Source organism: Crinia signifera, chromosome 5 (genome assembly GCF_055691185.1).
Source record: "Crinia signifera chromosome 5, ASM5569118v1, whole genome shotgun sequence".
NCBI lineage: Eukaryota > Metazoa > Chordata > Amphibia > Anura > Myobatrachidae > Crinia > Crinia signifera.
The window spans coordinates 129,908,396-129,935,408 of record NC_139221.1 but is presented as its reverse complement, the minus strand read 5'-3'; the positions used below and the strand labels follow the sequence as shown (position 1 = coordinate 129,935,408).

At 44.5% G+C, this 27,013-nt stretch overlaps 2 protein-coding genes across 2 annotated transcripts in view; both read left to right on the top strand.

The window, feature by feature from the left end:
• Positions 1–11,022, top strand: part of LOC146079545 (ovalbumin-related protein Y-like) — a 57,089-nt gene extending 46,067 nt beyond the window's left edge. The window contains exons 4-6 of the mRNA XM_083186278.1: positions 4,263–4,402; positions 5,265–5,423; positions 10,518–11,022. Coding sequence (XP_083042404.1) covers positions 4,263–4,402; positions 5,265–5,423; positions 10,518–10,922 — 704 coding nt within the window. The 3' untranslated portion in view covers positions 10,923–11,022. The remainder of the gene's footprint in view (positions 1–4,262; positions 4,403–5,264; positions 5,424–10,517) is intronic.
• A 4,280-nt stretch (positions 11,023–15,302) lies between these two features.
• The window catches only part of LOC146080585 (leukocyte elastase inhibitor-like), a 56,310-nt gene continuing 44,599 nt past the window's right edge, over positions 15,303–27,013 (top strand). Inside the window, exons 1-3 of the mRNA XM_083188036.1 lie at positions 15,303–15,392; positions 15,521–15,711; positions 23,306–23,353. Of these exons, the coding sequence (XP_083044162.1) occupies positions 15,547–15,711; positions 23,306–23,353 (213 nt within the window). The 5' untranslated portion in view covers positions 15,303–15,392; positions 15,521–15,546. The remainder of the gene's footprint in view (positions 15,393–15,520; positions 15,712–23,305; positions 23,354–27,013) is intronic.

The window sequence follows — 27,013 nt, the reverse complement described above, 5'->3', positions numbered from 1 at the left end:
ACAAGCTAACATGTCCCCAATTAAGTCTGATTCACTTTTGTCCCTCCAAGTATCTCTGCCCATTGGACCAATCATTGTACCCGTGTTATTAGATTCTGAAGCAGCTGAAAACTTTATCTCCTCCCAGTTTGTGTCTCTCCATCGAATCCAGACTTCTGTTCTAAATCAAGCCTACCACTTATCAGCCGTAGATGGCAGCCTCATTCCCCAAGGTTCCGTTACCCATCGGACAGTTCCCCTACCGGTACAAATTGGACTGCTTCATCATGAACTTTTGTCCATTCTGGTGATCCTGAAAGCTAGCCATCCAATTGTGTTGGTATTCCCGTGGCTCCAACAACATTCCCCTCACATATATTGGAGATCCATGCAATTCCTCTCCTGGGGTTCCTACTGTCATCATTTCTGTCTTCAGAAAATTGTTCCCATCCATTCAACTAAACCAGCAAGCTTGGATCTTCTACCTGCTGCCTATGCCTCCTTCTCAGATGTTTTTTGCAAAAAATCAGCAGACAAGTTGCCACCACATCGCCGAATGGGATTGTCCGATTGATCTGGTTCTGGGCAAAACACCGCCACGAGGTAGGCTCCCTGAGACAGAAGCCATGGCTCAGTATATCAAAGAGACCCTTGAAAAGGGGTTCATTCGTCCCTCTACCTCTCCAGCTGGGGCGGGGTTTTTTTTGTCAAAAAAAAAGACGGCGGCCTCAGACATTGCATAGATTATAGAGCACTGTATGACATTACCATCAAAAATCACTATCCTCTTCCGTTGGTTACAGAACTGTTTGACAGAATTAAGGGGCCACGATTTTATCAAAACTAGACCTCAGTTACAATTTGATTCGTATCCGGGCTGGTGATGGAAAACTGCATTTAATACTAGAGACGGCCATTATGAGTACTTTGTAATGCCGTTTGGCCTAAGTAATGCTCCCGCTGTGTTCCAAGAATTTATGAATGACATTTTTTGGGATTTATTATATTATTCTGTCGTGGTTTATCTCGATGATATTTAAATTTTTTCCCAGAATCTCCAAGATCATCGGTTACACATCAAGGAAGTTCTTCAACGCTTGCAAGACAACCAATTGTACTGTAATACGGCCTACACACATGCCGATATTAAGGCATTTTCTAAGCGATTTTGCTTAGTTTGGCAAAGTCACTTAGAAAATGCCCTTACATCGGTGTATGTGTGGGGGCTGTATCGGTATCCGTGTACGTCTTTATCGCTGCCCGAGATTGATGGACAGTGTCCATCAATCTCGGCATCGGCAGTGTTCTCCCACCTGAGAACACTGACGCTGTCTGCTCGCTTAGCACACAGAGCTGACAGCTCGCTCTGTGTGTGGGCTGTCAGCTCTGTGTGCTAGGCGATAGCGGCGCAGCACAGCCCGACCTAGCATAACTAGGTAGCCCTGCACACATCGCAATGTGTGTAGGGCCCATAAGTTGAGAAGTGCGAATTTGAAAAGTCTTCAGTCATCTTCCTTGGTTACATCATTTCTGGCTCCGACTTACAGATGGACCCCTCTAAAGTTCAAGCTGTCCTTGACTGGTCTCGTCCCACTACGTTAAGATCGATTCAATGATTTATTGGATTCTCCAATTACTATAGAAGATTTATTAGGAATTTTTCTTTTATCATCGCTCCCATTACTGCTCTCACTCACAAAGGGGCAAACCCCTCCCAGTGGTCTCCAGAAGCAATTTCAGCATTCCATCAGCTCAAACAAGTTTTTACCTCGGCTCCTATACTCCGTCAGCCTGACCCCTCCCGACCATTTATAATTGGAAGTGGATGCATCCTCAGTAGGAGTAGGGGCGGTACTCTCCCAGAAAACGGATGAAGGTAAGATCCACCCCTGTGGGTTTTTCTCTAAAAAAATTTTGCCGGCAGAAAAAACTATCCTATTGGGGAACAGGAGTTGCTCGCCATCAATCTTGCTCTGGAAGAATGGGGTTATCTACTGGAGGGAGCAAGATTTCCAGTATCCATTATCACGGATCACAAAAATCTCCTCTACCTTCGTAAAGCTCAATGTTTGAACCCTAGGTTGGCCCGGTGGGCATTATTCTTTACCAGGTTTGACTTTTCCTTGACCTTCCGGCCTGGTTCCCAAAATGGCAAAGCTGATGCCTTATCTCAGTCATTTTCTTCCTCTGTAAAAGATCAAGCGGCCAGCCTAGTACTTCCCCCCCACCAGGTTTGCCAAGACCGAAATAGTATCCATACAGTACCTCCGGGAAAAACGTTTGTGAGCACAAAGTTTCGTCCAGTCATACCAGAGTTAAAAAGACTCTCGAATTCATTAAAAGATCATATTGGTGGCCTTCTATGAAATCTGATGTCACAGTTTTTGTTTCCTCTTGTGCTTTGTGTGCACAGCATAAAACCTCTCGCCAAGCTCCATCCGGCCTTCTTCAACCACTGTCCATTCCGGAACGACCCTGGTCACATCTGTCGATGGACTTCATTACAGATATACCCCCTTCTCAAGGTTTCAACACGATTTGGGTGGTCGTGGACCGATTTTCCAAAATGGCACATTTCGTCCCCCTCAAGGGTCTGCCTACTGCACCCAAACTGGCACAACTGTTTATTAGTGAGATATTTTGGCTTCATGGACTTCCTGTTGAAAAATTCTCTGATAGGGGGGTTCAATTTGTGGCAAGGTTTTGGAGATCCTTATGTTTCGGCCTTACAAATTAAACTGAAGTTCTCCACAGCATACCACCCCCAAACCAATGGGCAAACGGAGAGGGTGAACCAGGATTTAGAGACATTTTTGCGCCTGTACCTATCTTCACCCCAAGATAATTGGTCAGAATTCCTTCCATGGGCCGAATTTGCCCACAATAATTCCTACCATTCGGTCACGGACAAATCACCGTTTTTTATTGTTTATGGTATGCATCCTCGTGTTCCTGGGTTCCAAAGCCTCCCTATCTTTGACGTCCCCGCAGTGAACTCTTCTCTTCAGTTTTTTTTATATTTGAAAGAATGTCCATGTGTCTCTACATAGAGCTTCCCAAAATTACAAGAAAGTTGCGAATCGCCACAGGACAGCTGTGCCTAAACTCAAGGTGGGGGATAAAGTTTGGCTCTCAACCAAGAACATCAGATTACGAGTCCCATCTATGAAGTTTGCTCCCAGATTCATCGGCCCTTATCCAGTTATTTCTGTCATCTCTCCAGTAGCCTACAAACTCCAGTTACCTCAGTTTCTACGGATCCCTAACTCCTTTCATATTTCATTATTGAGACCATTGATCCTGAATCAGTTCCAAAGCAGAATACCCAGGCCTCGTCAGTGTCATTCTCGTCAAGGTGTGGCATTTGGTATCAAAAGTATTCTAGACTCCAGCACTCGTTTTAGGAAACTACAGTATCTAGTGGACTGGAGAGGATATGGCCCTGAAGAAAGGTCTTGGGTGGACGCCTCTGACATCAACGCGCCCTTTTTGTTACGAAAGTTTCATCAAGAGAATCCTGGTAAGCCTGGGAAGTGTCCGGAGTCCACTTCCAGGGGGGGGGGGGGGTACTGTCAGGGCCCATTAGCACCGCTTACCTGTGCGGCTGGTGCAGCGGGGCCTGATCCAGGTTGCAGTGTCCAGTGTGGAGTGGACGGGGAACCCAGAGCAGCCACCCATGTTCACCCGTAGCGTCTGGCTGCAGTGAGTTCTCTCCACCAGTTATCAAGGTCTCCGGTGGAATTGGCCAGTACATGGTGTACCCGAAACCAGCCGTCCGCCACTAACTAGCCTATGAGGAAGACCTATATTCGCCCAGCTTCCTTTCAACCCTCATCCGATCCAGTCCAGCATCCTGGTCCACAAAATACTCAGGTACTGACACCGGGTCTCCAATTATACAGAGGGTGACCCAGGCCTTACCCTTCCTGTAACCCAGGTAGAAATTCCAGGTTGCTCGACCTGGGATTTAAGGTTTGGGGCCAGATTCTCTAAGCTTCAAAAGTGATAAAATGGAGAGTGATAAACAGCCAGCCAATCAGCTCCTGTCTGACATTTTTCAAACACAGTCTGTGAAATGGTAAGTAGGAGCTGATTGGCTGGCTGTTTATAACTCTCCATTTTATCACTTTTGAAGCTTAGATAATCTGGCCCTTGGTGCTTTCACACTGCACATCGACCCGCCTCCAACCCAGGTTATTTTGGGGACGTGAAAGGGGTATTGGTGTATTACTGGCTTAATTTTCACATTTACATTATTTAAATATATATTTACATATTTTTAGGTACATTTCAAAATTTTTCAAAAGAGTCGATTTCTTCTGACACTAACTTCGCAGTCATTAACACTGCATATTTACTGGCAAACTGGTCACAGAGTTTTCCTGAAATGACAACTGAAAGTGAATTATTTATGTTGAGCAATGTAAGTAATATTTTCTTACTGTTTTTATGATTGAGTTATGCAGTATTACAACACATCCAAAATAGAATGCTTTTGATCAGACATATGCAAAACATGATTATTCAGGGTCACCATCAGTGGGGGTATGGAAACACAATGTATACAAATAGTATAGGGGACCCACCAATGCTGAATCAGAAACAATACTTAGCAGAGGTCATCAGCAAGGGCGGATTGAGGCGTCAGGATGCCGTGTAGGTTCCCGGCTGGCCGGCCCCCACAGCAGCCATATTTGGGCTGGCCCATACTACCTGCTGGCTGGCTCAAGATGGTGGCTGACAGGTCGTGCATCGGGGATCTGCTAGTCGAGAGCAGCACTGCAGCAATGGCATAGCATGGCCATGACATAACTGGGTTACAGGGATGCAGCAGGTAGCAGGGCCATAGGGGGAGGAGCTACAGTACATAGGAGCTGTGGGGTGGAGAAACACAGGAGATGGTGGGGGTGAGGTGCGATCTACACAGGACTTAGACTGTTGTCAGGGAGGGAGAGGAGGAGGTAGCTGCAAATCCATTGCCTGCCCAGGCAGTGAGACTGCACTCTGAGTTGTAAGGTAAAAGAGTGAATGGAGGGAATTGTGGACTTTATTCATGTCCATTCGCTCCCCCGTGTGTTTACAAGGGGAAGAGATGTTTGGCATCTGCGCAGGCGAATGGACACCGGGAGTGAACGGGTGCATCCCATTCGCACCTGCCAGTGCAGGTGGGGGGCGTGGAGCGACGGCGGGTGGATTTCCCATGTAAATGAGGCAGTGACACAAATTAATGTTTTTGCAGAAATATATAAATATGTTCTGGTTTTTTTTTTTATGTATATATCCAGAATGAAACCGTTCCTATACAGCTGATGACTGTGCAAGGTAAATTTAATATTCGCATCATAAGGGATGAAGAATTGAGCATCATTGAGCTCCCATACGGAAAATCAGGCAATCTCTCTATGTATGTTATACTGCCGGACAAGAGCGATGGAATAAAAAAGGTAAGTGCTATCTTACAAGGAACCTGCCACTATGAATACTGTATGTAACATATTGTTCCAAAAAGTACCTATGTAGCTGTAAATCCCTAAAATTCATTAAGGTTTGTATAAGAATGCAAATAATGAAGAAAAAGTGACACATGATACATAGGAAAACACGGGGGGGGGGGGGGGTGTTCCGGATGCCCAGAGACCCCACCCTTTTTTTGCCAGCAGCTCAAGCTATGAATATAACAAAAACAATATATGATTGCTAGAGCTGCAACCACAACATATACAGTAGTTAAAGGGACAAAAGTGGAGCTGATGCACATATCCAGTGGTAGCCGCGTTTTCTATTAGGTTTGCTGTGTGTACGGATTTGTCTGCTCAGTATCTGCTGGGAAGAAGAGCCAGGCGCCTTTACATAAGGTGGGAGAATGTGCGCTTTTCTTGACATCTCCTGCTATTTGTATTAGTTAAAATGTTTTATGCATCTATAGTGTTAATTATTAATAATGTAAACTGTATATACTGTACATGATTAGAGTCTGTATAGGTTCCTCTACTGCTCCACCAGATTCCTGCACTTGTTCCAATGGTTCTGCAGAGCTGGAGATTGTGGATTGGATCCCTCTAGAAATGCTGCGTTTGCCACTGTGATAGGAGGAATGAATAAGAAAATAATCTTTGGAGCATGTTGCAGAACCGTGTTACTCCTATTTTATATTTGAATAGCTCTATGTACTGTATTATTATATTTATCAACACATATAAAAACCAAATACCACTGACTAACTCACTGACTCATCACAAATCTCCAGAACCAAGAGGAATAGGAATTTGAAATTTGGACAGTAACATCCCTTTAGTGACTTTTTTCATTCTTAATGATCTCTAAAGCCCTGTACACATGGGGCGATTTAAGCCATCATCGCTCGCTAAATGGTTGCATAGCATGCTCCTGCGATTATGGCTAAAATTTGCTGGCCAATGGACTGTGCACCAGCGACCAACGATTTCTAGTCAAAATGAGGTAGAGACAGAATAGCTTGCAGTTTTCAGAAAACACTGAGGTACACTGAGCAATATATTGTTGAGAGATATTAAGCCAAAATTGCTCAGCGACCATATTGCACCGTGTGTACACACCTTTAATCCTGATGATCTTTAGATTTTTTCTTTTTTCAGTAGTTGTATATATTTTTAGCAGCATGTAAATTTAGGTTTACTATAAAAACAATACCGATACTATGTCAAGGCTTTTATTCTAGTTATAATATAAGCACATGTTCAAGGCAAAATTGCACATAAAATGACATCCTATACATTGATGTCCATCACATATTAAATCCTCATTGGGTTTCTGGACACTATGGGGTAACTTTATTAAATGTTCTAAAAATTGGGGCAGCACAGATCGTGTAATGGTTAGTACTGCTTGCGTGGGTTTACTCCGGGTCCTCTGGTTTCCCCCCCAGGGCCGGATTTGTCACTAGGCACGGGCCTAGGGGCGGCACCTATTTTGGGCGGCAGCTGCCATTGTCCGTGACTCCCCTGCTCATCCACCCGGCAGAGCTGACTCTAGTCTACACCCGCCATCCTACAATTGCATTGGGCTCCATGCTCCCCCCATCCCCCCTGCTCACACCCACTCAAATGCCGGAGTGGGCGTGTCTGCTCCGGCTTCAGTGCAAATGCCTCTCGCAGTGCGCACTCGGCGGAGCTATCTTGGCCAGTCTGGCAGCCACGCCTCCTCTCTCCTCCCCCGGCTCACACGGGGCTGCGTCCAGCACACTCCTCTCTTCTCCCAACCCCCTCCTCCATAGCCGGCAGAGCTCAATCCGATTCTGTCCCCGGCAGCTGCTTTTCCCCGTCCCCCGCGCCCACACGGGGCTATGTCCGGCACTGAAGCCTCCCCTCCTTCATACCCAGCAGAGCCTCCTCCTTCACACCCTTGTGCCCTCTATCCATCCAGTGGCTGTATCCAGCAGCCTCTCCTCCTCCTGCCCCCCCTCCTGGCTCACATGGAGCTGCCCCCCCCCCCCCCCCCCAAAAAAAACATGCACCCATCAGCCCAGGAAACCCCCACCACCACCCTTGGTTGTGTCTGGGGACCCCCGTGATCTCTTCTCATCTGCAAGATGTATCCCTGTAACGGCATCTGTGACTGACTTGTGAAGGGAGACAAAATGGTAAGTGACTGTGTCAGAGTGCCTTTGACTGTGTCAGTGTCCTTGGCGGAGTCAGCATCTGTTCTGTTTCAACATCTGTCTTTGTGTCAGCATTGGTATGTCCATTTGTTTGCATCTGTGTGTGTCGGCATCAGTGTGTCAGCATGTGTAGTGGTTAGTGTGTCAGCGTGTGAACATCTGCCTGTGTGTCGGCATCAGCGTGTGGCTGGGTTAATGTATCTGTGGCAGTATCCATGTGTCAGTGTATGTCTATGTGTCAACATCTATGTGTCAGCATCAGTGTGTCGGGGTTAGTGTGTGTCAATGTCAGTAAATCAATGTCTGTCTGTGTGCCTATGAGTTAGTTTCTGTATGTGTGTCAGCATCTGTCAGTATGTCAGCATTCGTCTGTCATTTCCTGTGTGTTAGCATTTTTTTGTGTGTGTTTCAGCATTCTGTGTCCATGTAACAGCAGATGCCAGTCTGTCAATGTCTGTCTGTGTGTCAGCCTCCATGTATCCGTGTTTCAGCATCTGCCCATGTGCCGGTGGTTGCGTCAGCATCTGTCTGCCTGTGTGTCAGCATTTGTGTGTCAGCTTCCATGCGTCTTTCAGGGTGTTTGTGTTAGCTTATTTCTTTGTGTCAGCTTCCGAGTATCAGAGTTTGTGTGTCAGCATCAGCGTATGTAACTGTAACTTTATAATGAATGTTAAAATGTGGAGGGGGGGGGCGTCCGAAAATGTTGTGCCTAGGGGCAGCCTGACCCCTAAATTCGCCCCTGTTCCCCCCACAATCCAAAATTATACTGGTAGGTTAATAGGCTCCAAACACAATTACCTTAGAATTAATATAGATTGTAAGCTCCACTGGGGCAGGGACTGATGTGAATGTCCAAATATGCTATGTAAAGCGCTGCGGAATATGTGATTGTTTTATGCTGTGTGGCCTTCTGTCAACTGATTTTGTATTTCTGATTGGTGTTTGAAAATTTCAATAAACCCTTTAAAAATATTTCTAAATGAGAATAAGGAGATATACTTTCATACTTTTAGAATTATTGTGGTCATCCTTTATTTATATTAAGTTAAGAGCTGCCCTTTGCAATGCAGCCGGCGATGTGGCAGCAGGTCCCTGATGGCTCTCCCCCTCCAGCTGCTGCACCTGCAGGGCTCTCCTCCTCCTCCCTTCACCCGGAAGGGGAAGTACTGGCCAGGGAGGAGAAGGTCACTGGTTCAGGCAGCACAGCAGGAGGCTGCCCGGACACAGCATATGCATTTGTTGATGGTGGTGAAGAGAAGATAGTATGTGAGGGAAAATAAAGGTATACTGTGAGTGAGAAAAGGAGAAGCTGATATGGAATAAAGCACATGAGAGCTTCTATTCTAATCTGCAGTATATTCATGCACCCACCATATTTGCAATAACATTTCAGAATACCTTTAATGCATTTACTGAAGTGTAGACTTATCAGCAAATATTTTCTATTTGTATTTAAGCTCACAGGGAAAACGTAGAAATATTAAAACTAGCAACTGCATTAAATACTAAAATAATCAAATAGTGTACATTGCATTACATTTCAAAGCTGAAAAGTCATTTCTAAATATGTTACAGATATGCATTTTGGAAATTGCACATTGAAAATGTGGTGATTGCAATAAATACAATATAAATATTAAATAAGCAAAATATACTTAATTGAAGCTCTATAGAAGGAGCTATACAGTATTTTGAACAAAATGAAAAAAATTGCCCAAAAATTTGAACTATTAATATACAGGTTGGGTATCCCTTATCCAAAAACCCAGAAACATTTTGGACAACCGATTTTTCCATATTGCATTTATGTTGTATAAACACATCAAACACATGAAATGCACACAAATATATTTTATTTGTGTATGAAACAATGTCCCAGAATATGAAACAAAGTTTATCCTATCTCAGGCAGTGAATTTGAATGTTAATCATTTTCTTGCACATATTTGGTGCCAGTTACATATCATGTCCTCAGTAGTGCTGTCACAGATGTCCCCAGTAGTGTCAGTTACATATCATGTTCCCAAGTAGGGCCAGTTACATACCATGTCCCCAGTAGTGCTGTCACAGATGTCCCTAGTAGTGTCAGTTACATATCATGCCCCCAGTAGTGCCAGTTACATATCATGTCCACAGTAGTGCCAGTTACATACCATGTCCCCAGTAGTGCCAGTTACATATCATGTCCTCCGTAGTGCTGTCACAGATGTCCCCAGTAGTGTCAATTACATATCATGTCCCCAGTAGTGCCAGTTACATAAAAAAAATAGTAGTGCTGTCACAGATGTCCCAAGTAGTGTCAGTTACCTATCATGTCCCCAGTAGTGCCAGTTACATACCATGTCATAAGTAGTGCCAGTTAAAGATGCCCCCAGTAAGCTTTTAGCAAAAAATAAGTACATTCTGGGGACTATAGTTTTCGTAATAATTTGGATAATGGATATTTGGATAAGGGCTACTCAACCTGTAATATGTAAGAAACAAATGTAACAAATATACTGCACCTTATTAACATATAGTTTGTTTTATCTCTATATTTATTTATCAAGATTTATTAATTTTTACATCATAGATTATATAAACAAATTAAGGGCCCCTTAAAGGCCCCCTTACACTTGTGAGATTGTGTAGGATTTCACCCAATTCAGGTCAATTTATCTGACAAAATCTGATGTGCCTGATGTGTAGGACACAATCCACAATCCTGTGCCATTGGGTATAACCAAGAGATTGTAAGAGATTGATCCTCCTGTAGATAGGATAAATCTCAAGTCAATCAGGTCCAATTTGTTGAACAATAACTTGTACAAATTTAGAGTTGCAATATTTTCAGATCTCATTCATTGAGACCTTGATTTTTCCATTTATAAATTATACTAATGTCAAACATTTTATGTTTCAGGTAGAACAAAACATATCCTATGAAAAACTGAATGATTGGACCAACTCGACTAAAATGTATAAAACATTTACTAGTATTTTTCTCCCTCACTTTGAAATATATAGAAGCTACTCAATGAAAAGCATTTTAGCCCAATTGGGAATTACTGATATGTTTAATGCTATGAAAGCAAACTTGTCTGACATATCACAAGACAGTTTATATCTGTCAGACGTCATTAGTCTGGTGACTGTGGAGGCAGATGAAGATGGCACTTCAGATATAACAAGTGTTGATGATAATTTGGGAATTCTTTACTTACAGCTGCCAAATTTTACATTTAAAGCAAATCACCAATTTGCATTTATCATAAAGGACAAACCTACTGGATGTTTTCTTTTTTATGGGACATTTTTACATCCATAAGTTAAATGAGAGATGGATCAAACAAAAAAAAAAGATGCTGCAATTGCTAGTTGCCATTCAGATTTTTTTTTTTCAGAACTGTTTAGAAATGTACAGTACAAGAATGGACATGCAATGTTTTCCAAAAATATGCTGTTACTGTTTTACGGGATGTTAAAATAAGCTTGAAATACCAATTAAACAGTTTTGTAAGATATATCATTTTGTATAATTATGACAATATTGGTGCATATTAACTTCATTTATAACAATAATAAAGTTTGCACAGTAGTACTTCGGTTCAGGTATTGGCATTAAGTATCAGCCATTTATCAGCTTCCTGGAGAGAACCCCATTATCTTTCCCATTAAGTGGCCTACTGTATTTAAAAAAAAAAATATTGCAGGATACTGTAGCTCTGAAAAGTAATAGTCTTATTGCCACATATCCTGTATCACTCTCACTCTGATGACTCTCTTAGGGGCAGATTTATTAAGCTGGGAGAAGAGATAAACTGGAGATAAAGTGGAGAAAAGGTAAAAGGAGATAACGCTCCAGCCAATCAACTCCCAACTGTCTTTTTCAAACACAGCTGATTGGCTGGTGCTTTATCTCCTTTTACCTTTTCTCCACTTTATCTCCAGTTTATCTCTTCTCCAAGCTTAATAAATCTGCCCCTTAGTCTTATATGGTGGCATTGTCCAAAAATATCTTCAGTTTTGTAATACATTGGGTAACTCTTATCTTCCCTCCTATAGATAAAAAAAAACATTTCTCTACCAGGATTTTCATCCTACTATTCAGCAAAACAAATTAATTTACAATATACTTGCCAAATTTATGCAATCCCCCCCCCACACACACACACCACTACCAACGACCATCTTTTCAGGAATACATTGCTAGTATACAGAATAAAAAAGAATAGAATAGTAGAATTTCTCTAGAAGCAGATATAGGGAATGAGGGACCACACACTTTAACACATAGGGCCAATGTAGTGAGGTGCAATTTTTTTAGTTACCTAAAAGATTTGCACCAAATTAAACATGTCAAATATGTGACTTTCGGACAAAAATATCACATGTAGTAGGGTGTTTTAAAAAAAAAAAATACAAGCCAGAAATCAATTGCAATTAGTAACGGGAATGTGCAATTTTTTTATAAAGGGAATGTGTGGTTTATAAGGTACATTTTTCATTAGTGCGGTTTGTTAGTCATTGTAACGATCAGATCAGGTGATCGATCAAATTAACGTATGCCTCCTGTTATGATTATCTGTTCGATCAATGTCTGTAAAGACAATGTGTGAAGCACTTTGAGTCCTATTGGGAGAAAAGTGCTATATAAATATCATTATTATTATTATTATTATTATTATAATGTATGTCTGATATTGTTGTAAAATCATGCCGCCTGTGATTATTATGTGGGAGATCAGAACATGTCATGTATTATGTGTGTGGACTATTGGTGACCCAGGGAGTGTAGCCATCTGTGGACTCCTCTGGAGTTAGGATGTAAGATAAAGATCTGAGACCCCTCATAAACCAGATTGAGGGGGAGAGCAATAGTGTCCAGCCAACAGGCCAGAGTTGCACTGGCCCTCCACTAAATTACCTCTTATCACTTGAGGAATGTATAAAATCTACTTCAAAGCAGAGACAAATTCTTTATGGGAAAGATCCTATATCTAGGGACCTTCACTAGGCTCAGCAAGGGAATGGTTAAAAATCCCAAGGGTGGGAGGGATGAGGGAGTCTTCAAGGTATAACTAAGACCCTTCTCCCTATAGTCAGTGTCACTACTTGGGGGTGCAGCAAACAGGCTGTAAGCGACCAGAGATTTCTTGTGGTGACCCCCACGTCCGGATCTGTATTCAAGTGTAAGATACGGTTCTGTCATTTTTCCCTTTTTATTTTATTTCTGAAATTGCCTTTATCGTGTGTGTACTTTTAAAATCATTGTAATATCTTGTAACTATTTTCTAAAGCTCTGTAGTATTTCTAGGAATAAATAATACATATTCTCAGTCCTGGTTCTGTGTTCTTAAGACTCATTAGCCTCAGAAGAGAACGCTCCAGCGTGTTACCATTTGTATACTGTATTGTGCGGTCAGGTGCGAGCCAAGCCGCCCCTTGCGCAGTTTCAAGCGCTAAAATCAGGTTTTGGCTGGTTGCAGTGTACCTCAAGGAAAGGACCCGAGTGTCCTAAGTGAACCCCAGTCACGGCCGGAGCTGCTCAGATTGACGTATCGGAGCAGGCGACCGGTGGGTCCGTGACAGTCATGTATTTCCAAAACCAGCACTGGGCTCTTGTACAGGTCCTGGTTCTCAAAATACATCGGACAAAAGCAGTAGGGGTCACCCCCATATTTTGGAACTAACAATGGGCTCCAACAAGAGTATCTAGCAACAAGGTTAGCTACAGAGTAGTATAACATGCACATGGTGGAAGTGGATCTCATGGATCAGTGTGTGGCCATGCACCCACACAAATACAACAAGAGGAGCTGATGCATTCTGGTGTATTTTTTCACTTTCTTGATGTGACTTGCCTGCAGTATTGATGTGACATGGCTGCTCTACCAAATCTCTAGATTCAATGAAAACTATATGAAGTATTTAAGGCCGCTCCAGGCCATTGTCAAGGTGACCAATGCCACAGGTTATCTCTGTTAGAAAGTGACAGGGCTGTGAACATCATACTCTGCTAAAGTTACTGTTTTGCTGTTGTCTAAAAGAAATAAAACTGTGATGAAATAGTTTGGACTCCGTGTGTGTGTTTCCACTACAAAGCTACTATAACACAATGCTCTAAGGCAGTGATGTTTAACCTTGACACTCTACCCATTGTTGAACTACACATCCCAGCATGCCCTGCAACAGTTTTACTATTTGGCCATGCTAAAACTGATACAGGGCATTCTGGGATGTGTACTTCAACAACAGCTGGAGTGTCAAGGTTAGCCATCACTGCACTAAGGTATATTTTAAATTACAGTGAATTTTTAACAAAGTACTGTGTGCCTGGGCAGGATTCCTTAATATACAGCTCACTTGGCAAAAGATCAGAACACTCAAAATTAAAATTCCTGTCTGGCCCTGTCCTCATTTGTCTTCCTCTGCCACAGTCACTCCTTTACATTTTTCTCCTATTTTGCTTTCACCATTCTAAGGTTATTTAATATGTTGGGTCGTGTCATATTTTAGTGTATCCAATATGTTGGAGCTAGTAGACAAATCTGTATGACACTGTGGTGCACTTACATGGATTGCTGCTGCACAGCTGTAACATGTCCTGTATATATTAAATGATTGTTAATACCGAAATTAACCGAATGTTGTTTGATCCTCCCTGTATGTGATCTCAACCCAGTGAGCCGGCATCTGATCTGCCTAATGAAGCTTTATGTGTCCGCTTTTGGTAAGCTCCATTTTTGCCATTGTGACTGATGCAGCTACAGTACTTACAGTATGTGGCTTTCACAAAGCATTGATCCTACTGCTCCTGCAATATCCACAACTCCAATCAATGGTCTGAGGCACACTCCTGTTTCCAGAAAATTGGGTAGCGGGGGTCATGCAATAACGTTCAGCTAAGGATCACCATGACCCCTAAATCCACCCCTGATTGCTAGGCAAGTATATTGCTCTACAATTCACTCTTTGGCAGTGTGTAGTCTTTCATTTATTATACAGTTGTAGACATAGGTGTGCGCAGCACATTTTATTAGGGGGTGCACTGTCAAAGGGGTGTGTGTAGCTCCACCTATTGGGCGTGTCTAGCACCGCCAATCAGGCGTGTCTTCCGTCAACTATTGGCACTCGTTACAATATAAAAATTCTCTTAGCCACACCATAATATCCTGCCTATTTCAGTTTTAATCTAATTACTCTGTGTAATACAATCATATACATATATAGATGACACAGGTATGTAGTGATATGACAATGGTCTAGTACAATTAACAATGAAAACACGCATAATTGATTGACAGGCGCTTCCTTAAATGGAATACAGTTCTAAAAAGCAAAATTCTTTGGTTAAAGGTATTACTAGCGGCAGCGGTGTTCATAAGGGTGGGCACAGCATTAGGGGGTGCCTGTGCACCCCTAACACTCAATGTGCGCACACCTATGGTTGTAGACTATGTAAGCTATTTTATAAAATGTGTTTAATTTTATTTATTATAAAACTATATACAGTGTGTATATATATATATATATATATATATATATATATATATATCCCCATGTCTGTGCTCTTTTTTTTTTTTTAGACATGCCAAAGTTTGCAGAAGCATGTATAATGATGCCTATCCCCTTTCTATGATTCATCTGTGTTGGCAAATCTACTTCCCATGTGATATTAAGCAAAATAACCTGTTGAGACAGAGATTGATGATATTTCAGGAAATGTTACATTAGTTCTGTTTATATCTGGGTGTAACTGCAAAGTGTGACAGTTGTGAAGAATAAGCAATATCAGGTACTCATGTGTGTGTACAGTATGTGTGTATGTGTGTGTGTGTGTGGGGGGGGGGTTAGGGTATATGTGTATTGTTTTTGTTTTATTTGCTTACTCACCTTCTTTGTTTTGTCAATTTTTTTGCATAGGGTCTACATACAGTAAGAAGAGGATAATGGAGGCCTTAACTACATCACTCAACAAGTTTGCTGTGAATCTTTATAAGGATGTAATTGAAACCAATGAAAAAAATATTTTTTTCTCTCCTTTGAGCATTGCTTCTACCCTGACCATGGTCTGTCTTGGTGCAAAGGGCAACACTCAAAAGCAGATGGCTGAAGTAAGTAATTTGCCAATTTGGACAAGGAAAGGACAGTACATAAATTAAGGCAATTGTGATAGATGATCTTGTTTCATAGAACATCCAACATTGTAAACTACTACTGCTTGCTTGGTGTCACACTATTTTATTAACTGAAAAAAAATATATTTTTCTTTGAACTGACTTCTCCACACTAGTCCTGCATAATGTATGAGGGTCTTCGGTATTGAGAGACCCTCTCCTTCTGTGTCAGATGCAGCCCTTGACAATATTGAGACTCCATTGAAGGTAAAATATTTAAAACAGACCACAATACCTGTTCCACAGTGGCTCATTTGTGCACTTTTCACAATGGTAACTCAGGGCAGAAGAACAGGACAAGATAAATGACCCATGCAGATGCACACATAGAATAATGGGATTGATCATTATCTTCTAAAATATTGTGCTGCTTTCTCTCTCTTTCCTACAATGAAGTTCTCTGTCACACCTGAGGTGTCGGGTGCTAGCTCTGCTTTATTTCTGAGCAAGGCTAGATTATGCATACCTCCCAACATAGAAGTACTGGCCAGCGGGACTATTATGTGCGTCGGTAGCTGCATGCACTCCCGAATATAGGTGTGGTCTCCCAGAAGGGAGAGTGAGCGGCAGCAATGCTGCAATTACAAGCCATGTCCATTTTCTTCACTGAGGCGGCATGGCCACAGAAGTGCAACACAAGTTTGTGTGGAGTTCAGCTTTGTAGCAACTTGCTTGTACTGTATGTACCCCAGAATGGTGATTTATCAAGGTTACGTTATAAGATATAGACAGTGTCTAGGTCGAGAGTCACTAGGTTGACCATTAATGGTCAGCAGTGACTATGTGGACACCTTGAATGGTCAACATACCATAGGTTGACAATGACAGGAGGCCAACACAAGTTTTGGGTCGTCATAAGTTCTCACCCACACGTTTGACATGCAGTTCTCACGGTTTTGTGTCTATGTCGACATCGACACTGTATAAATGTACAGCGTCCCCTCGCATGGCTCGCTGCGCTCAGCACACTAATATTTCCTCAAAATGCATATCAACCTTTGGGTGTAGACCATGCCCATGTCTATCTCAAGCTTGTGTTGACCTGTCAATGCCGATCTATGGTATGTTGACCATTTCAAGGTGTTCACCTAGTCCAGGCATGTCCAAACTATGGCCCTCCAGCTGTTGTGAAACTAGATATCCCAGCATGCCTTGCCATAGTTTTAACATTCCCTAATAGCAAAACTGCAGCAAGGCATGATGGGACTTATAGTTTGACCACAGCTGGAGGGCCATAGTTTGGACATACCTGACCTAGGGCGGGAATGTATTAACACACATTGCCTCCCCTTATCATGCCTCCACCGTGATGCTAGTGCATATGTACTAACATATGCGGCTGACATCGCGGTGTGGTGACGGAGGCCCCCCGCGATACCTGTAATGTGGTTTTTGAGGGGTCTCCGTCACCTCCTGGGCTCTGCGGCATCACCAGCATCTCCTCCTCCCCCCTGCAGCTGGAAGGACATCCCCGGCTGTGACATGCTAGGGGGGGGGGGAGGAGCAGCAGGAGGACAGGGGAGGGGGGTGCAGATGGCGGGCAGCAGGCAGCGATAGAAGTCCATAGGCCAAAGACGGTGCGGCCGAGTTTTAGTAAATTTGAAAATGCGGTAAAACAGGGCTTTACCGCATTTTCATCATAGTACGTCCCACCCCTAGTACGGTTGACTCTTAGTGGTTGACCTAGTGACTGTTGACCTAGACATTGTTGACCCTGGGACGGCATGCCATTTCTCAAATGCCCTATATTCTGATAAAGTGCATAGTATTGTGGTCTCAGGTTATAATATACTGAAAATAAGCATGGGGATTCTTTAATCCCACTTTTTCAAAATACTTCCACAACAAAGTTTTAACAAAGCATACTCTTTTTTAACATACAATTTCTCATTTAAGCTTGAAAAGTGATAAAATGGAGAGTGATAAACCCCCAGCCATTCAGCTCCTACCTGCCATGTCACAGGTGTTTGAAAAATAACAGGTAGGAGCTGATTGGTTGGTACCCTTAGTGAGGTACATTAGTCTAGTACAGAAAGCTCTCTGCTGAAATAGTTAGCATTGTGGAGGCGAATAACACATTAAGGGTGGGATGTATTAATATACATCGCCGCCCCTCGCCTGCCAGCTGCTGCGATGCTACAGCATATGTACAGTACTCACATATGCGGCTAGCATCGGGTTGTGGTGACTGAGACCCCCACGATACCTGTAATGTGGTTTGCGGGGGCCTCCGTCACATCCCGGCGGCTGTCAGTGACCCCCTGCATCTCCTCCTCCCCCCTGCAGCCGGATGTCCTCCCAGCTGTGACACCTGCTGGGGGAGGAGGAGATCGATGGAGGAAGGGAAGGGGGGTCGTGCGGATGCCGGGCGGCGATAGAAGCCCATAGGGTGGCGTTACCCTGCCAGGAGGAGACGGGGCGGACAGGTAATGGTACATAGGAAAATGCGGTAAAACCCCCGTTTTACTGCATTTTCCCTTTAGTACATCCCGCCCATAAACAGTGCAGGTGCTAGTCACCGGAGCGCCCCAGGCGGGATGGGGGAAAATGCCTAAAGCTGGTGGTGCCGGCCCTGCATATAAACATACATGTAATATTGTATGTAATAGATGTGCTGGCTGCCTTAGTGGGGAGATCAGCAGTGCTATTTGCTTCACAGCCGCTGCTTCACACAGGTATTTGGCTTCACTTCCCCTTCCTCTATAAACCCACCCCAGATTCCCATTACCTAGTTTCATGAGGTTCTGTGAACCAAAACGGTGCTGCCAATTCCAAGAGTAAGGCACCTAGTACATATATTACATACAACTGAATGTATGTGTATGTGTGTTTACTAGCCCCCTCCATGTAATGTTTGCCAGTGGTGAAGCCCATGGGCAGAAGCTACCAATGGCTTCTGCCCATGGTGATGTCAGCCATCCACCCCCAGCAGGCATCTGCCAGACCTCGTATCTATGGGAACACCTAGGGTGAAATGTAATAGGTTGCGATTTTTAGACATGTGCGATTTTTGGTCAAAAACGGCCGAAATCGCACATTTTCCGAAAATCGCACATTTAATAGGTTGAAAATCGCGGTAAAAAATCACACTTTTTACCGCGAAATCGTACTTTTGAAAGTGCGATTTTTAGTCACATTTCAAATCTCATCCAGATGTTTTCCCATTATAAAGTATACAACTCGCAAATGTAATAGGGTGCGATTTTTGGTAAATGTTACCAAAAATCGCAAAAAAAATAGACCAGGTTCTGACAGGCGAATTTGACAGAACCATGCACAGATCATTGAGATCTGTGCATGGTCCTGTTAATAAAAATGTGTAAAAGTGTTTTTATTAAAAAAAAACGGCGTGGGGTCCCCCCTCCTAAGCATAACCAGCCCCGGGCTCATTGAGCCGGACCTGGTTCCAAAAATACGGGGGGACAAAAAGCATAGGGGTCCCCCCGTATTTCTGAAACCAGCCCCGGACTCTTGGACCGGTCCTGGTTCCAAAAATACGGGGGACAAAAAATCTGGGGGTCCCCCGTATTTTGAAACCAGCACCGGGCTCCAACAGCCCGCGGTGTCATGCCACAGCCGGGGGACACTTTTTATACAAGGTCCCCCGGCCAAAACATGAGCACCGTGGCTGGTCAGCCTTGGACGGGGTACCTGGAGGAGTGGGTACCCCCCCAATAAAGGGGTCCCCCCCAGGCTTCACCCGTCCAGGGCTGAAGCCCGGGGCTGTCACCGGCGTCCGTGGCCAGTGGACGCCGGCCTGATAGGGTTAAATCGATCATACGTTACATTGCTTTATACCGGAGAACTACAAGTGCCAGCAGACCTCCCCCGCATGCTGGGACTTGGAGAACCACAAGTCCCAGCATGCGGGGCATTAATGGACCCGCTGGGACTTGTAGTCCACCTGTAAAAAGAATGTTTATAAAAAACACACACACAGAGAAGTAAAAGTTTATTACACACACACCTCACTTTTACACCAGCGTTACTTACCATTCCTGGATCCAGCGCTGATCTGGCTGCTTCACAGCCGGCTTCCCCCGCACTGACAGGCAGCGGGGAGAACCGGCTTTCTCCGTTGCCTCTAACAGCTTCTGTAGCGCTGTTCCAGAGCTACAGAGGCTGAGAGCGCGATTGGCCGATACGTCTCCATGGAGACGCATAGCTCAGTCCTGATTGGCTGAGCTATGCGTCTCTATGGAGACGCATAGCTCAGCCAATCGCGCTCTCAGCCTCTGTAGCACTGGGACAGCGCTACAGAAGCTGTTAGAGGCAACGGAGAAAGCCGGTTCTCCCCGCCGCCTGTCAGTGCGGGGGGAGCCGCCCCCAGACCGGGACTTCGCCCCGCCTCCCAGCCAATGATGGTCCGGGAAAACCCCCATGCTGGACCATCATTGGCTGGTAGGCGGGGCTAAGTCCCGGTCTGGGGGCGGAGCCCCAGATGTAAACAGAGCGCCGGACCGTGGGAAGAATGCTGCTGGGCACCCGGAGAAGCGCTGAAGACGTCCGGTGAGTATGAATTCTCTCCACAGGCACCCCAGTGGATTCTACTGGACAAGGGGACCGATCCTTTGTGGCAACATAGGTGAGTATTGGATGTATGGGCTCCTAATGTAGTAAAGTTTTACTGTCAGTGTGTTTGTGTACTTTTTTAACTATTTGTACTACTGTGGGACTACAAGTCCCAGCGGGCCCTTTATTGCCCCACATGCTGGGACTCATGTGGTGCAGGCTTGCTGGGACTCATAGTTCCACAGCAATATACAATAGGATTTCAGCTATTTTTTACACCAATCATCAGCTCGATGCCCACAGCCCAGGAGCATCGAGGACAGCCCCGGGCTTCAGCATGGGCTGGTAAGTTCTGGAGGGGGGGGACCCCTTCTTTGGGGGGGTCCCCACTCCCCCAGGACCCCTGCCCATGCTGACCGGTCAGAGGGCTGAATGCTTTGGCCGGGGGGACTTGTATAAAAAGTCTCCCCCCGGCTGTGGCATTACCCTGCTTGCTGGTTGGGCCCGGTGCTGGTTCTTGAAATACGGGGGACCCCTAGTCATTTTGTCCCCCGTATTTTGGGAACCAGGACCGGCCCTTGAGCCTGGTGCTGGTTTTATAAAATGCATGGAACCCCAACTTGTTTGTTCCTGTGATTTTATGAAACCAGGACCGGCTCTTTCAGCCCCGGGCTGGTTATGCTCTGGAGGGGGGACCCCACGCCGTTTCTTTTTTTTTTTTTACCCAAAATCGCATATATGAAAATGCGCACATTTTCATGACTGAAAATGCGCACATTTTCATGACTGAAAATCGCCCGAAATCGCGGCAAATCGCATTTTTTGACGCTAATTCGCATCTCATTACATATGCGAATTTGCGGCAAAAAACGTGATTTTTAAAGGTGCGATTTCTGGCGAGTTTGGAACTCGTCCAAAAATCGCAACCTATTACATTTCACCCCTAGCGTTTTCATGGGGACCCACATAACATGCTGGGCATTTCCCAATGCACAATAATCTAGCATATTACGCTGCTTTCTCTCTCTTTCCTGCACTGAAATTCTCTGTCACACCTGAGGTGTCGGGTACTAGCTCTGCATCATTTCTGAGCATGGCTAGATTATACATACATCCGTCCATAGAAGTACCAACCAGCGGGACTATTGCGTGCGTTAGTAGCCACGTGCACTCCCAAAAATAGCCTCCCAGAAGGGGGAGTGATTAGCAGAAATGCTGAAATTGTAAGCCATGCTCATTTTCACCACTGAGAAGGCATGGCCACAGAAGTACAGATAGAGCGCCTCTCTGCCAGTGCCGGGGCTCACCAGAATGAGACGGGCAGGGTTAGGGGGGATGGGAGGAGGCGGCGGGGACCGGCGGACAGTGACGGAAAGGTGGTGGGGACCTATGGGGAGTTCCATCAGAAGGGGATGCATGAGTGTCTCGTGTGCGGCATCCCCTTCTGGCGGCTGGCGGTCCGATCGCCCGACCTCCACTAAACTAGATCAGCTCCATCTGTATAATAGAAGTTTGTGCGGAGGTCAGTTTGCAGCACCTTGCTTGTAGGCATCCCAGGATGGTGATTTCTTAAGGCTACGGTATTTGAGATAGATCAACCTAGGTTGACCACTAATGGATAACAGTGACAAGACGACATTGACAGAAGGTCGACAAAATTTAGGGTCAACATGGGTATGGCAGGATTATAAAAGTGTCTGAACTGACTTTTATATGCGGGCGCCGGGACGAAGACAGGGTAGGCGGCTGACATCATGTGACATCAGCTGCCTGCCCCCAGCTGGCCGGACCCTGTATCCATGGGAACACCCACCATTTTCATAGGAATTAATAATTAAATGGGTACTCGCCCATTAAATAATGGGCGAGTACCCCTGATGGGGTACATTTCTTTAAATCATATATATACTATATGATTTGTCAAACTCACCTAGGCTTCTGTCTGATTTGAGCTGAAAAATGACATGTTCACTGCCAAGGGTTCCATGCTCATTGCCAGAGGTTCCATGCTCATTGCCATGTGGGATTACATGCTCATTGCCAAGGGGAATACATGCTTGCGGTAAATGGGGGACAGCCGCCAGGCAGAAGTGATAGCCACTGACAGTGGCAGAGCCTGGCTGTATTTAGAGCACTGCAGGTCCCAGCTATTTGAAATAATACCCCTTTCACACAAGAAAATGCATTCCCAGGTTGGCCTTTTACACCAGCCTAGTCCCTGAATTTTCTGGTGTGAGGGGGAGAGAAAACCACCCCTCCCGCCCTTTAACCAGTTATCCTATTTAACCGGCTATATCTTCGGAACCAACTGATCCATTTACATGAGACAAATATCATATTGAAGAACTTTTGAGTGGGCTTTGAATGAGTTTGTTCCAGTGAAACTGGAACGTTTGGTTCTAGAGTAATCTGCCCTCAAAGAACATGAACAGCCATGAAATTACATTTAAAAAATAAAAAAATTAGTTTACACGTAATATCTCTGGAACCGATTGACTGATATGGACCAGCCTGGTATTATATTGTGATGCCAGGGGGAGAACTGGCAGCCGTCGGAACCGGCTGGGGGTCGGAATTGACAGGTCCCATATTATCCTATGGGGAAAAAACGTTACAGCTTTGCCAGGCGATATCTCTGGTTCCCGGGGGGCTAGAGACATGGGGCTGGGCTCGTTGGAAAGCCCTGATCCTCAGCTACAAAGGAAATGACAGGGGGCACGTGCCCGGGTGCCCCCCCCCTGAATCCGCCACTGGGCGGCTGACATCATGTGACATCAGCTGCCTGCCCCCAGCTGGCTGGACCCTGTATCCATGGGAACACCCACCATTTTCATAGGAAAGAATAATTAAATGGGTACTCACCCATTAAATAATGGGCGAGTACCCCTGATGGGGTACATTTTTTTAAATCATATATATATACTAGGCAAGCATGGTATTACTACATATTAGCACTTTCTGTGTCAATAATGTATCATACATTATATTTATATGCCTATGTATATATTTTATTTATTAGGTTTTAAATTTCAAGAAACCTGAAGGTGCACGCGGCTCTCATTCAAAGGTAAATCTATATTTCATCTGAGGCTTGTTTATTTTATCCCACATTTCATTGTATTTACTAAATATGCATTATTTGTAAGAAACTCTCTACAAAGCTCTAGCAGTTCATGTATTGTAGCAAAAGAAGTCACACAACTCCACATATCTCTATCTATCCATATACACCAGAAAGTAGGCGGCACTCTGGGGCTCCAACTTGGTGAAACAAGTAGTGTTTATTTTCTATTTCACTTTGGGACAAAGTCCAATCTTCAGGGCACAAAGGAAACATATGGATCTGTAATACTTACAGATCCAGGCATTCTCCCACTGCTGTATGACCTCCAGTATTTGACTATTAGTGATGTAACACTGGGCCGGGGGACTGAGCAGCTGTTGAGAAAGAAAAAAAAGAAAGAAAGAAAAAGCTAATTTGCAGATCATCCTCTCTAACCTGTAGATCAGGCACTCCCGACCACGGTCCTCAAGGCACACCAACAGTGAAGGTTTTAGTGATATCCAGGCTTCAGCACAGATGGATTAATCAGAATCCCTCAGATACTATTTAAGTCACCTGTGCTCAAGCCTGGATGTCTACAAAACCTGCACTGTTGGTGTGCCTTGAGGACCATGGTGGTAATGCCTGCGGTGTAGATCATCACTCTTCTCAGCCTGCATATCATTTCTCCAGTGGCGTAACTAGGGTTACCACCTAGTCCCTTTAATTCCGGACACATATTAATTATACAGGTTCTGTGGCTTGCTGACTTCAAGACTCCACTTCACCTGATTTTAAACTGCCACAGAACCTGTGTAATTAACATGTGGCCGTTAAAGGGAGGGCGCCTGCCCCGCCGCACCAACCCCGCCGCATTAACTCCCGCCCGTCCCGCCGCACCAACCCCTGCCGCCCATGCAAATCCCCCGCAGTCTTACCTACGTTCGGTTCAGTACGCGCTGGTCCCGGCTCCCTTCTTCTGCTATGAGGACCACCACAAAATGTCCGCCCCCATACAGCAGACAGTTTCATAGAACTGTCTGCTAAATGGGGGCGGACATTTTGTGGTGGTCCTCATAGCAGAAGAAGGGAGCCGGGACCAGCGCGTACTGAAGACAGGTAAAGACTGCGGGGGATTACAGCGGGGCGGCGGGGTGTAACTATTGCACTGCAGCCCCCGGCGCCCGCACATGTACAGCGCCCCCCCCCCCCTCGCGCGCGTGGTCGCGGGGGCTGCGATGCTATAGTTACGCCACTGCATTTCTCTGCTATCCCTGAAGTCTGCAGCTGGGAAAAAAACTAAATACACAGTTTTCAAAATACAATTTCACTGAACCTGTGTGTTTTTGCAGTAAAATGGTCTGTCACGGCGATTAAATAGGATAGCCCATAAAAAAACATAATATATAAAATAGTGAATAATGTATTTTTTTTCTCCTGCTGTTTTACCGTGGGTAATTGGATGCCCCCCTATATTCACTATATATAACTATATCATTTTCGAAGATAAATAAATTTCAGTGCTTTGACAGAAAACTTCAGTATTAAAGAGAATTAAACGGGAAGCGGTCATCTATTAGAATGAACTTAGGTCGACTGGCAGGAAGGTCGACCTGACTTAAGGTCGACATGGGCCAAGGTCGACATGACTTAAGGTCGAATTTGCATAAAGGTCGACATGAGGAAAGTCGACTGGATCATAAGGTCGACATGAGTTTTTCACTGTTTTTTGAGCCGACATGTGCCGACAGGCGGTATTTCATGCCCTACCATCCACTAGGGCGTGGAGGAGGTTATTAAAGCTGTGGCGAGCGAAGCGAGCCACCGTGCCCGATGCATTGCGAGCGAAGCGAGCGATGCGAGGGTCCGATTCTCATTGCCAACTGTGTCCATGTCGACTGTGTCGACATTCGGATAAAAAAACAGTGAAAAACCCACGTCGACCTTATGACCAGTCGACCTTCCTCATGTCGACCTTTATGCAAATTCGACCTTAAGTCATGTCGACCTTGGCCCATGTCGACCTTAAATCAGGTTGACCTTCCAGCCAGTCTACCTAATGGGTTCGACCTAATGACTGTAGACCTAAGTTCATTCTGACAGATGTACCGATTCCAATTAAACAGTGTACAGTACAATTTTAAAACTGTTGTTTAGTTTGTTAAAGGATGAAACCAAAACTGGTCATGAGTCTGAACACCTTTATAAATATAAATTAATTTACAAACATATGTAAATAATAAAATGTTAAGACAGTGTTTGACTTTAATATATAAATACTATACTGGAAATAGTTTGTTATATACAAGTTTAGCATCAATGAAATAATAAGTTTCTCTCTTTTTCTGGGAAAATACATTTCCCTTTTCTCATAGGTGGAAACAGACAACCTTCAGAATAGAATCAGAACATGGGCAAATGTCATAGGGTGTGATTTTTGTCATAGGGTGTGACAGCTAAAAAAAAATGCACCATATTAAACGTCACATGTGCAATTTTCGTTTGAAAATTGCACTTGTAATAAGGTGCAGAGTTTCAGACCAAGCCAGAAATTACTTTCGATTTCTGGAGATTTTTAGTAATAAAAATTTTCAATATTTAGTCAAGTTGCAGTTTTTATCTAATGGAAATGTGATTTTAGTGTTTTTAGTAAGGGAGTGTGCTTCATTTTGGGTAACAAAACGAAACAGCTTCAGGTGTCCCGTTACGTTCCAACACTATGAGGGACAAAAAAGAATAGGGGTCCCCTGTATTTTGAAATAGCACCAGGCTTCAACAGGCAGCAGTGTAACGCCACAGCCGAGGGACACTTTTTATGCATGTTCCCCAGCTGAAACATTATAACGCTGGCTGAGGTACAGGGCTGTCCTCGGCACCCCTGGGCAGTGGATGCCGGGGTGATTGTTTTGTGTAAAATTAAAAAATAATTAAATTGGGTTATACTTTGGAACTATAAGTCACAGCAAACCTAACCCACATGCAGGGACTTGGAAAATCGAAGGTCCCAACATGCAGTGCAATTAAGAGCCTGCTGAGACTTTTAGTTCCACAGCATGACCAATGTCAAAAAATTACTCATAAGCAGTACAGTATAACTTTAATATCATAAATGCATACACACATTTATACAACGTACGTACATCCATGCTCCCCTTGCCCCACTCCCCAGCAGGTCGGTCCCCTTCTCCTGTAGAAATCCATGGTGTAAAACAAATGCATTTCCCGGCAGAATGCAATGTGTATATTCACAGGCACCTCTTCCCTGGTGATGGCAGTTACTGGGACTCCCCTCATCCAATCAGGGATGACCTCCATTGAAGCTCTCCACCTGACTGGATGTAGCCCTCTCCATAGGAGAGAGCTACATCCAATTAGGGCCGAGCTCAGTATTGGGGAGAGCCACCTGTGGGAAGTTGATAATTTGTTTGTTTTTTAACCATAATCCCCTGGATATCATACTGGAAAAGAGGACCAACCTGCAGAGGAACGTGGCATAGTAAGTACAGATGTAGCCCCTGCCATCCTTGGTCGGGGCTCGCCAGACCCTCCACGCTGGCGAGCGCTGGCGGACAGGGGCTACACTGAACTGGGACACGCGTGCATCTCACAAGCACGCGCGTCCCAGTCTCTCAGCGGGGACGCTGTGTGTCCCTGCCCGTCTCTGCTTCAGGGAGATGGGCAGGG